Source organism: Chelmon rostratus, chromosome 7, assembly GCF_017976325.1.
Source record: "Chelmon rostratus isolate fCheRos1 chromosome 7, fCheRos1.pri, whole genome shotgun sequence".
In the NCBI taxonomy this organism is placed as follows: Eukaryota; Metazoa; Chordata; class Actinopteri; order Chaetodontiformes; family Chaetodontidae; genus Chelmon; species Chelmon rostratus.
In genome coordinates this window covers 10,085,159-10,097,556 of record NC_055664.1, presented here as the reverse complement: position 1 = coordinate 10,097,556, position 12,398 = coordinate 10,085,159, and the positions used below count along the sequence as shown (strand labels likewise).

Below are 12,398 nucleotides of genomic sequence, written 5' to 3'. Positions count from 1 at the left end.
GAAGAAAAGTTCGAGCTTTTCCATGAATCTTCACCCATTCTGCCGCTTGTTGCCATGACAACTGCGAAAGAGTCAAAAACAGGAACAGGTTTGATGCGCCTATATTTTCAGGTACGGAGGCCCTCTAGGGTCATAGCCAGAATTATTTCTAACGTTATCTCGCACGTATCTCTCGTGTGTTGCATTTTCTCGCATATGATTGCTAAGTAGCGCAAAAAAGTTAAATATCGCCTGACCCTAGATCGAATCCGTATTCTATTTTTAACAAAACAGCTCCTGAGTATTTTTTTATTTTAACTGGAAAGCTGTCTCTTGCTTCGTCTGATTTTGTGTCGGCTCACATTAATACCCTGCTTTTCCTCAAATGCTTCATCAGAGTGGAGAAGCCTACGAAGAAGTGTGTGTGTGAGGCAGCAGCGCCTGATGCGCCACAAACAGGAGACTGATGCTGATGCTGTGAGCTGCAGCACCGACCCCTCCAGGTGGTCCTCTCCCTCCAGACTGCACTGTGGCTCTCATATTTCACGCTACTCCTCTGACTTTCAAGACCAAGCTGACTCACTTCTAGACAAGATCCCAGCAGCCAAGTCAGGGAGCTGAAGACCTGCAGCAGCAGCTGAGCGAGGCCAGCACCGAGATCAAGCTGCTGAAGAGGCTCCAGCTTCGCCACATGGGGGCGCTGCAGCACTTCCAAGACTCAGAAAGCAGCCCCTCACAGGTTGGTGCCTTTGCTCGAGTTTTGTGTCTCTTTTGTTCTCCACACTTTCTCCACACTCAGAGCAGGAGGTTGGCATGGCGGTGGGTGTCACATCCTCCTCATCCCAATATACTGGGGATAAATAGGAACAGGAATTTTGATAATTTCTTTCCTCTGTTATAATCTAGAATTTGGGGATTAATCTTGAATTATCCCAAGCCTCATCCAATCACCAAGTAATCACTGAACAGAGAAAGATCTTCAAGGCAAGACAGCTATCCTGCTTTCTGCAAATATATCAGCTAAGGGGGGAAATTCAAGTAAGTTGCAAGGTGCTGTTTCCCAGGCACTATTCTTTGAGGCATTATACATGTCCTGTAGTCATTGTTAACACACAGCATTGTTTATTATGCATGCTTCTTAGTGATTTTGAACCCAGAAATGAGAATATCCCAACTGAATTCAGACTAAGCAATTTGTGGGAGAATTTGGTTAAAGTGTGTGGATCAATATTTCCATTGCCCATTAGTGAACCACTGATACTGGGGGCTTACTGCTAGCGTTTGATGGTGTACTTCCTGTTTGGTGGTCACCAATGACACTGAGAAAACTGACCATTATAAACTGATTTTCTGTGTGAACATTTCATAGGCATAGATTTTCAAATTCTTAAATTTTCAGTGATATTCCAAACTGTGACATGTTTGCACTTGCTCATGAAAGAGAGATGTCTGATATCACACTATGTTTACAGTAGATCTCGTTTCATCCATACAGGATAGACAAGACCCTTGATACACAGAATATTTACTCCCACAGATTCTTAAATGGACTTACCAAAAAAGGTGTTTGAACATTAACTACTCTAGCTCAGTTTAGCCATATTTGTTGTAGCTTTGGCTGACAGTCTTTTCTGTTTTACAGTCAGAGAAAGCTATTTGATTCAAACAGATGCCTCTAATCCCTCCCCCTTCATTTAATGGAGTTTAATAGTTGACTTACGCTGAATGTAACTGCTAGTGACATTTGAAGATGTTTCCTGCCTTTGCAGATCTATATTTTTTTTGTCAATTATGAATTTGTTTAATAATCCAAATACTTTTAGATTTTGCACTCATAGTAATAAAGCCTGTGCATCATTTCAGTGTTGTAACAATCCAGTGCAGAAATCTTTAGTAATAGAAACTTCAGAGACAAAGGTTTTGGCAAATGTGACATTGAAGAAGAGAATCACAGAGAGGATACTGACACACATGCAGGTAAGTGCTTAATTAATGCAACAATAACAGTATAAGGTCAAATTAACACTACTGGCAAACCACATGTGCAAGGTTGTTGAAAGAACCAATACCACAGTGGCCCTAATCCACCACCAACTCTCCCCAGGATATACTGGGTGAAGGTGGGGAGAGTTGGTGTGTAAGAACGAACCTTCATTCCATCAGCTGTCAGATTATTCAACTCCAGCACCATGCAACCTAAGACTGTATCCATACATTTTGTGCAATATTACATATTTCCTTTTACATTTTGTTCAATATTACATAGCATCTACTGTTTTGTATATTTTATTCTTCTTTATTCTTCTGTGCAATAGTAGTAACACTATTGTTATTTTTATTTTCTGAAGGCGACTCACATTGTTCTTTTTTTCAAAGCTACTAGGGCAATACACTTTTTACATATTTTTTATATTTTTATTTTATATAGTCAAATTCCATTGTGCTTGTATATGTACATATATATAGTCTACTTTTTGTTTTTTTCGAATGTTCTCTACCTCTGCTGCTATTTTTCTTCCCACTGGTTTAACATGCTGCTGTAATGCCCAAATTTCCCCAGCTGGGGATAAATAAAGTTTTATCTTATCTTAAAAACAAGACAACAAGCATCCCCAACAATAACAGCAAGCTTAGAATGGGGTCTTCATTTTGGAGATAAATGTGTTTTGTTCAAGGGTCATTGAGTATTTTTCAAAGAAGTACAAACCTATTTGTTTTTAAACACCACAGAGCAGAATGGCTGTTCAGAAGAGAGCCTTGAAGATCAAACTGAGGGAGTTTGAGCCAAGAAAAAGGAGGCATCAGAGGCCCCATGGGTGTTACAGGAAGAGGAGGAAAGAGAGGAACATAAGTTGTCCTCCATTTCTGAAAAGTCTCTAAACATGACTGAAATGGAGAAAAGAGAAACGGATACAGGCTCCACAATATGGCCAAACTACACCTTCAAACAATCCATCGAGAACCTGCACTGTGGAAGACCAGCCTACAGTAGTGTAGACTTGAATCCCAAAGAAGCACCAAGAGCCTGATGAGGGTGGAAACACTTAGCGGTGGGATTTGAGAACTTCATCTGGGGAATCGAGAAGAGGTGGAGTAGGTAGCCCTCAGTGTGAGTAAAGGGCAGGTCAAAACAGAAAGAGCAGGCCGATGAGTAGCTCTTTGATCCAATCAAAAGGTTAGGGCTCGAGTGATTTGGTGACTAGACAGAAGAACTCCGCTGAGGGCAAACTGTCAGATATACATTACAGTTTACTTTATGTTACAGTTTTACGTCAAGAAAACTTCCTGACTTGCTTTTGCTAGTGTATTCCCAAATTACAACACTGCAAGAAATAATCAAAAGCTTTTCTTTTATTATCTCTTCTAAAAAAAGCCTTTCAACATTTCCATATCATTATGTTTTTAAATAATACAGACAAAACATCATCACAATTAACTTAAAATTAACAAAAAATGAAAAAAATTCAACATCACCAAAATACATGGAACATGAAACAGCCAATGCCAAAATGCTCTGCATTTTTACATGTTGACCTGAAGCAGATGACAAAAAATGACACAAAACTGCGGCCTTCATCGGCAAAATGTTGAGGAAGAAGTTAGATAATGAGTGTATTTAACTCAGCTGGAGTCTCTAGCTGACGGCATGGAGACCCAGTGTAACTACTTTGTTGCAAACCACCAACCAGCATGTGATTCCCACTCCACCTGAAAGGAACAAACAGCTCTGTCAGCGAATGAATAAACAGCTGGGGCTTGATGACAGTTGTAAGAGAGGGAAAGTACAAAGTAGTGTAATCCATATATGTGTCAGCACTGTGAGTCAGTTCAAAAATTGTAGACCCAAAAAACGATATCTATATGTATTACAATATCATAGATGAGTCATGCACAAATTGTTATATTCTAGCAATTATAAAAAACAAAGAGTGATTACCTGCCACTCCTGTTGGGAAGGCCACAAGGCGCTCCACAGGGGCGATCCATTTACTGGGGACCACTGTCACTGGATCAGAGTAATACTTCCATATCAAGGAGATCATCAGAGCAGCCTGACAGATAACAGAAAGGAATGGATGGATGGATGGATGGATGGATGGATGGATAGATAGATAGCAATATTAACTTCTACATTTATTTTCTATTTATATAGTAAAATTTTAAAAAAATCATGTATCAAAGACTACAGATCCCTACAGATCGCAAGTATTGAAGGAGCTCTCTGTGTGGATTTCATTGTTATATTAGAATCTACAACTAAATGCATTTGTGCCTGTGCTTGTAATTCCAACCAACCTGCAGAATATAAAAGACAATGTTCACAACCCATTTCATTTTGGCTTGTTGTGCTGTTCTTGATTTCACTGCAAAAGTGAAGAAACAAACGTTAGACTCAATACATACATACAATACATTTCTGTGGTGATGCAGCCTTCTTTAATACTAGCCCTGTGTATTTTAGCCCGTTAATCTGACTGAACAGCCAGCTCCTTTTGCTTCATTATTTGAATCACTGAAAAAAACAACAACAAAAACCAAACAGATGTGAACAGAGATTCAGAGCTCTGAAACCAGGCTAAGCATCTATTTTTGTACCATCCCAATTAATGTGGTGCAACCAGTCACAGGGTAACAAGTATCAAAACAGTGTGTTCTTTGTAGGGTCTTGAGCAAAACCGAGGGTGCAGTCTCAAAAAATACATGAATACGAATTATAGACATATTGCGTTAAAAAATCTGTTGTTTATTTTGGACATTTAAGACAAAAGAAAAAACACCTTCTCTTTAAACAATGAGGAGTCCCTGTTGATGAACACAATGGTAAAAACAATGAGTCAGCAGTTTGATCATAAACACAGTAAATCTAAGAGAAAATCGGGATTGGTTGGTATTTACTGAAGTCATAGAGAGTCAGATATGGGCTGTATAGCTCGCTAATGGACGATTTTAACTGTCGCTGTGCAGTTAAGATAAAGAAAATACCACCACAGAAAAAGCCTTTGCTCTGCTGTTGATTCTTATTGTATCAAATTATTTTTAGCCACTTCCTGTGGCTAACGATGATGATCCTGAGGCTGATGCTGAAGGATGGTAAAAGGCAGTAAGTATGTTATCCAAACCTTCTGCCACTTCCTGTGGTTGGTGGTTAATGATAGATAGATACTATATTCATCTCCAAATGCGTGAATCTGTTGTGAAGACACGCACAGGTCTGGAAGACACTGTGTGTGCCTTAAAAGTACAAGTGAATGAGATTAATCTGTCTGATCATACAAGGGCTGGACTAAATAATAAGAACACAAATACTAAACAGCCCTGCAATAAAGCCTGTCAAATAAATGCTGATTGGTATTTAGAGGTCATGATTTTTGGCGGTGTTGTATGTTGTTGCTACATGACTTAAACCTCTCGGTCAGTCACATTGTCTACCCCAATGCAGGCCAATCACAATAACTACTTCTGCCTCTCACCGTGTGTTTTCAACTTGTCGGTCATCTTGTTGATTTTGCGCTCCAGTCTGGCATATCTAGCAAACTCATCCATCATGCTAATTGAGGACTGCTCCTTCTTCATCTCCTGGATTTCGGCCCTCATCTCACTCTCCTGCTCTGCGTCTTTCTGAACCATTTTTGAGAGCTATAAAGAAGAAAACAGTGTTTAACTGTGCAAAAGGCTGTTCTGTTGTTCATGGATGCAGAGGCTCAATCACACAGTTCATTATTGTTGCTAAGGTGATCACTTATGAGTGTCTCATGCCCAGACACACAGATTATTATTTTGCTAAGCTATCTTTAGCTATAACGCTAAGATGCAAATTGTTCCAAAACGTTCACGTAACAGTCGTTTCCTTACACTTGAACAATGATGCAGCACTACAGTATTTCCCCCTTATGTGTAGTTACTATACCGGGATCTCGGGAAACCCCACCCACTAACTGTAGTGGAACTTCTACGTTGTTTCAAACTGCCTAGCTATCCATGTAGCATTAGCCATTAGCTTTGTCTTACAGTTAGCTAAGCTAGTCTACTGTATGTGAGACGACAAAACAGGAATTACACTGACACCCATAATGTATAGCTGTAGCACGTCCCTTCAAGGTAAACACTAAATATATTCTAGTAATCGCCCCCTACTTACGAAAGACGATATGGTCGGCAGCAGTGTTTTCATGAGATTGCATAGAAAAACCGAGCCCAGCACAAGAAACCACGCATAGCCGGTCGCCATGTTTGTTCCTCCTCTATAGTCAACCTCCTTGTTGCAGTTGTGGATCCTCTGGGCACCATTCAGGTTATGCTGAGAAAAGCTAAAGGCGTAGGAAGGCTATTTTTTTCAACACAATACCAATGTACTCATTTAGCTCAATATACCGTAAGATATATATAGGTTACACTGTATATATCATAAGAATCATTGTCAAATGTGAGCTGTGTGTAGTTTTCTGGGCATCTGCAACTTTATAAACAAGAGTTTTGAAAGGCTTCAATAATGTCAGTATAAAAGGTAACTTTATCAACAAAAACATACACATCACACAGCGGTGAAATGCAACAATTTAAGAATTGACATGAGTCTTTGTATGGCGTGTTTATGCACATACGTTCTCATTTAGTACCCCATAGCACTGGTTGCCATGCATTTTACACATCTTACACGAACCCCGTGAACAGCCCGTGATTAAAAAGTAAGAGTTGGCTGGGGTTGACTGATTGGCATACAATCCTGCCCACACAGGTAAGATGTTATGGTTCAAAAATGTGTTGCCTCGAAGTCAAAGCCAATCACTGGAAGCAAGGGGCGGGGGATAACTCTTCCTGGTAGGTTGGTAGGATAAGGGAATAAAATATACCAAAAGGGGGATCCAATCCGGTTTCAGCTAGTTCTAGTACTGGTCGAACATTTACGTTAAGTTACAGACTGTTCTGGAGGTGTAAGCTGAGGTGTAGGGTTCATTCAGTTTCCTAAACTGTGAAAGGCTGTATTATTCTTTTATCTCTGCCGCACTACCTAAGCCACAATGGGAAGGAAAAAAGTAAGTTCAATGTACATTATGTGAAATATGATACATACAGTAAATATATTAACATTGGTTAAAATGGATAGGCTGTATTTCTATTTCACTCCAATGTATCTTTTCACACTGCTTTAGCGATAATGTAACGCTATGATTACTTGCTACAGCGCGTCCATGTGCATGCATGAAGTCCACCTTTACTGTACTCAGGTTTGTCGTGTCCACCCTGTTGATACAGGGAAGTGGCGCCTTTTTACTTGCAATGCAACGTGCAGTCCCATCGAACAAGTTTGCAAATTACACGACCACGTCTGATGCGACTTCTGGGCGGTTTAGTTGCTTAAATGTGCATCTGGCTCTGGTTTAATAACGATTTACCGACACTGTGTGCTCTGATCAGACAAAGAGGTGTAACCGCCGTCGATGAACAGGTTGCCATTTCAAGGAAATTCCTTGCGTAATTGCATCTGGATGTTTGAACTTATCGCGGCTGTGCGCGTCAGTCGTTTTTAGGCGGCCATTTGCACTTAGGGTCGAGTTGTTTCACGCGCATTTGCTGCCCACGCTGTTGAGATTTTGACCTCTGGCTTCGCGTACTGTAAGGCTGGTGAGCGTTAGCCTCTGAGGTGTACAGTCTTTTCTTAAGCGGTGTCATGGCAGCTGAAACATCCTCGAAAAGACAGCGACACATCTGGTCGGTCTAACCGAAGCCCGCACGGTCGGCCAAGTTTTACTGAATAGCTCTGAGGTTTAGTCACGTTGGGCACACGAAGCAGATTCCCTGTATTGATGTATGGACGCGCACTGGAGGTGGAGCGACACTTCCCTCTTTAAGTAGGCGCAGCACCATGCTTGCTCAAAGCACACATTTCTGTCTCACGAAGCAGCGCTTGGCGGGAATAAAGTTGAGCTGGTTGAACCTCCTTTAGTCAATTTAGAAAGGTGTCGCACCCCCTTCACACACACACACACACTCTTTAAGGTTGCATAATTTCTTTGTGACTTAAGGGGAGGGAGAAGTGCCCATCCCCCCTTTGCACTACACACCCACTTTTAGCTCACTAACGAATGGCTGTTGTTCCTGCCTAAATGTATTTTTCCTCTCTCTCACAGTCTACCAGTGAAGCAGATGCAAGTGCAGAGGTTAGTATTCAATCCTTGACATCCAAACTGGCCCCAGTGGATCTCGACACCCCTGCTGACACCCAAATGTACATTTTGTTCTAGTTTCTGTCAGAGGAAAAAAAAAAGATTTTAATGCAGATTGGTGGTGCCCAGTTTGAATCCTGCAAGTGAAAACTGGGGTTCTGAGGATGACTGTCAATCAGTTGGTCTTAATGTACAAGTTATGGGCCACACATGGTCAGTTTATTGGGTATGTGGAGCTGCACAGCCAATAGGGGGCGCTGGTTAGTTTGCAGCCCAAATGGGTCCCTTATTCGCTACTTTGCTCTTTTGAATTTGGGTGATTTGATTCTGAGCAAAGATTTCTCCTGTATACGGTGCCCTCAGAAATTCTCACAAGTTCATTTTAGGTGCACAGCATTATCACTATACTTTGCTACAAATCCCCTAATACAATATGGGATCAATTATGCCAACATCAGCATAAAGTACATATCAAGGACAGTTATGCAGCCTTGATTCTGAGCATATGAAATCTCAATATACTGTTCCCTATGGAGTGGCTATTGTATAGGGACACATGAAGGGATTCCAGTTTCAGTCTAGTTCATCTAAAGCTAACGAATATGTATTTAAACCGCTGCTCTCACAAGGAGAGAGATTTTGACTTAACCCCAAGTCTGGTTGTGATTTGTAAGTCAAAAGTTGATGCATTTGATGGAGTTGTAAGGATTAGTTAACAGACTTTATAAACCAATAAATAAGTGGTTTTATTTATTTTTCCCATATTCTGTACCCCTGTTCTGTTCCTTACATCACAAGGTGAACATCTTTCATGGGCATAACAAATTAAAACCTACATGACAACACAAAAACATTCAACCATGCATTCAACTAAGGCACCTTCTGTACTGTTAATGTAACAATAATGCATTTTATTTTTTTTTTTATCATAAGTGTTGGGGGGGGGGGGCTGTCGGTGCTATGCATTCATGTTCTTGTTATTATAATCATTGTTATGTGTGTGTCAATACTTAGTGGAATAACTGAACTAACATTTTTTTTTGTTGTTCCGCAGCCAAGGAGAAAGTCTCAAAGATTGTTAGACGTAAGTTCCATGAAGACCATGACTTTAATATAAATCTGCATGTACTACTATTACTGTGCATATTTTGTTGGTGCAATATGGTGCATAATTGTGTGTGTGTGTGTGTGTGTGTGTGTGTGTGTTACAGAGAGAGACAGAGCCAAAAGAACAGCCAGAAAAGAAAAAGGTAAAAGGAGAAATCTTGCCAGTACCAAGTACATATTTAGAAATAGTTTTTTTTTCTATTACACATGCTTGATGGTGTATTTCATGCTGCTTTGTTTGTTTTTGACATGGCAGACACCCCCTAAGACCAAAAAGGCGAAGGAGGCAGTAAAGGCCAAGCCAGAGGAGGAGAAGAAAGAAGAACCTCAGGCAGAGAAAGAAGAGGCTCCTGCAGAAAACGGGGAGGCCAAGGCTGAGGAGGTACTATGAGTTTGCCTCTTAATGACTCTTGCCATTTGAAATTTACTTTTTGTTGTTTTGCACCATAGCAGTGTTCAAGGAAAACCAAAATGATAAAGCATGTCTTCTCCATCCTCCAGCCGGCAGCAGCAGCAGATGAAGCAGAGGAAAAGGAGGGCAAGGCCGGAGAGGGGGATAAAACAGCTGAGTAGTAGAGGAGTCCTGATATCCTCTTGCCAACGCTCCCTGTACCTCTTGTACAATGCAGAGATTATTTTTTATCTCCTATTTTCATAAGACAGCAATGTTTTTAGGGACGCAGAAATGCATTTAAACAGATACTTCAAATTCCATTTTTCACAGCTTCTGTGAAGGGAAAGTTTCAGTCATTGGGTTTTGTTTATTTTTGTTGTTGTTGATGTTTTCATTGTGCTTGTGTTTTTTCTGTATCTCTGGCTTCTTATTTTGCCTTTTAAGTTGTAGTTTTCCGCATGACATGCGGTCATGCCTATATCAGGAATTTGTTCAAGTCTGGGAGAGACATTCCCGAGGCATCTTGAGGCATTTTTTTTTAACCTGTACTGTTTTTTTGAATTTAACACATCGTAATACTGTGTGTTTGATAGGGAATAGGACGATTGAAAGTTTGAGAGTTGTGGCCTGTGCTAAGTAAGTGTTTGCAACGTTCACTTTAATCATGTCACTAGTACTGGAATTGCTTTTTTTTTTTCATGCAGTCAGTGATGGTACATTTGTGGACGGTTAAACTGATCCACACTCTCAGCTGTGCTCAAAACAAAATGTATTACAGAGTTAATCACACTTGTCATGCTGTTTTCACCTCAGTCGGCAAAATGTATATGCCACAAATTTGTGGATATTTCTATTGTGGTTTTGGGATTTCTCTACCAATGTACAGTTTCCTCCTTTTTAAAAAAAAGAAAAAGAAAAAAATGTTTTCTTTATGAATGGTATAAAATGCCAATTAAAGTGAGAATTTCTCTTATCTGATCAGTTGTTTATCATCAGTTATATATTGTATTTTGTCCTGCTCTCAGTGATTAGTTAAATGCACTGATTTGAGATGCTGTTTTTATCCACTTCACTTCGAACTAGATGATGATGGGCAGAAATCCTTATACTAAATATGTGTTATTAAATGTTGAATTTTGATTTCAAATTTCATTTCCAGTTAACTTAATAAGAGAACTTGTGGAATTTGTTGCATAGCAGGTTGATGTAAAGAGAAAATCTTGGGGACATAAACCTAAAATAGGTAAACTGATTTGCTGGAAGGTAGAGTTAGAATGTGCCTTTCTTTGAGCATGATTCAAAATAATAGCTGGTCTAACTTTTTTCACAAATGCAGCACAGGGCTCTGCTCATAGAATGTCCAGAATAAGGTGTTCAGACAATATACAAAATACATATTATAAAAACTCAATCATCCTGTCCAGGAGTTGGGGGGAAAGCATTCACCTATACAGTAAAACTAGCACAGTGTCAGTAACATAGCCGCATTAATGTATTGACCTTCCACTCTGTATATAGTGCATAGTATTTCTCTGCTGAAATACCACCTGGTCTGAGATTTTCTGTGTGATTCAAAAAAATATTTGTTTTTATGAATATGCATCATGTAAGCATGATACTGTATCTGCTAAAGTATCAAAAGTCTTGAAATTAGACCAAGACATTGGGCATCAAAATCAGGAAATAAGGCAGGGCCTGCCTTCAAGCTCTTAGGTCAGTTGATGTGCGATAGAGCATTTTCCCATATAGACAAAGCTATAAATAATTACTACAAACACTTATCACACAGTGAAACATTTGGGGTCTCTGGGGATCTAGTGTCCTGTGGCAGTTGCCTGCTTTGCCAGTTGGTACTCCATTTAAATGTGGAGCCAAAAGAAAATATTATCTGTTTAAAATATTATGCCTACACAATCAGACTGGTCCGTGCAACTCTATGTATTAATATATGACTGATATTATTGACTATTAATAAAATCCTTAGTGGTTCCCAGTCTTGTGACCCCTCATTATAGGCTATGACCCTCAGTGTTGGTATAAGCTGCTGATGAGTTCTGAGAGGATTTTCTGGGGCTGTCAAATGTATCTCACAGTCTTTTTCAGTGACTCAAGTGAACTTTGAGTTTAGAATCACAGATTTATGTGTCCAAGGTCAATAATGAACATAATGATCAATTACTTATCTCATTTTGCACAGAGACCCAAAAACCAGTACTCGTATATTGGAATAGTACCTGGCCCCAGGTTTTCAGTTTGTGGTAATTAGATGAAACATAAGTTTATTTAGAAAATAGCACCATGTGAGTTCTACCATGTGAGCACAGTTTGAACTAAAATGATCATATGAATCAGATTTTTACGCAAGGCCCCTCTACAAGACAGGGCCACAAGATTATGCAATAATGCAGAAATTAGTGGATATTGTCCTTTAGTGGTGCAAATTACCAAACAAATATGCAAATAATCGAATTCTGAAAAAGCAACTGACACACACTGAACGTAGGGCCCTTGGGGCCATGGGGAATTGCCCACTTTGCTTGGTTCACCTCAGAGCTTGGCAGGGGTGGAATGTAATGACATTTACTCAAGTACTGCACAATTTTGACATATTTGTGCTTTACTTGAGTATTTCTATTTTATGCTACTTAATACCTCTACTTCACTTTTCAGAGGAAAATATTGTATTTTTTACTCCACTACATTCATTGACACCTATAGTTACAACAGTAGTTACTTTTTGCATATGAATGGAT

The 12,398-nt window shown here is 39.7% G+C and overlaps 2 protein-coding genes and 1 pseudogene across 2 annotated transcripts; 2 read left to right on the top strand and 1 right to left on the bottom strand.

Moving 5' to 3' along the window:
• The first annotated feature begins 54 nt into the window (after positions 1-54).
• LOC121609169 lies at positions 55-3,096 on the top strand (annotated as a pseudogene).
• Positions 3,097-3,315: 219 nt separating this feature from the next.
• On the bottom strand, positions 3,316-6,256 carry get1 (guided entry of tail-anchored proteins factor 1). Its single transcript, XM_041940134.1, has 5 exons — positions 6,119-6,256; positions 5,451-5,616; positions 4,276-4,343; positions 3,917-4,031; positions 3,316-3,687 (listed from the first exon to the last, which is right to left on the bottom strand). The coding sequence occupies exons 1-5, from the start codon at positions 6,206-6,208 to the stop codon at positions 3,614-3,616; spliced, it is 513 nt and encodes a 170-aa protein (XP_041796068.1). The 5' UTR covers positions 6,209-6,256; the 3' UTR covers positions 3,316-3,613.
• A 586-nt stretch (positions 6,257-6,842) lies between these two features.
• On the top strand, positions 6,843-10,623 carry si:ch73-281n10.2 (uncharacterized protein LOC561719 homolog). Its single transcript, XM_041940135.1, has 6 exons — positions 6,843-7,013; positions 8,109-8,138; positions 9,199-9,228; positions 9,356-9,394; positions 9,508-9,633; positions 9,753-10,623. Exons 1-6 carry the CDS (start codon positions 6,999-7,001, stop codon positions 9,822-9,824), a joined length of 312 nt encoding a protein of 103 aa, XP_041796069.1. The 5' UTR covers positions 6,843-6,998; the 3' UTR covers positions 9,825-10,623.
• The last annotated feature ends 1,775 nt before the right edge of the window (positions 10,624-12,398 follow it).

Bases quoted from the DNA above. Each gene is read 5' to 3' on its own strand.
- get1 (XM_041940134.1), bottom strand. From the start codon at position 6,208: ATGGCGACCGGCTATGCGTGGTTTCTTGTGCTGGGCTCGGTTTTTCTA. The intron at 5,617-6,118 runs GTAAGTAGGGGG...TCTTCTTTATAG, and splicing joins TGCCGACCATATCGTCTTTC to CTCTCAAAAATGGTTCAGAA. The intron at 3,688-3,916 runs GTAATCACTCTT...TGTTCCTTTCAG, and splicing joins CTTCCCAACAGGAGTGGCAG to GTGGAGTGGGAATCACATGC.
- si:ch73-281n10.2 (XM_041940135.1), top strand. The intron at 9,395-9,507 runs GTAAAAGGAGAA...TTGACATGGCAG, and splicing joins AACAGCCAGAAAAGAAAAAG to ACACCCCCTAAGACCAAAAA. The intron at 9,634-9,752 runs GTACTATGAGTT...TCCATCCTCCAG, and splicing joins GGGAGGCCAAGGCTGAGGAG to CCGGCAGCAGCAGCAGATGA.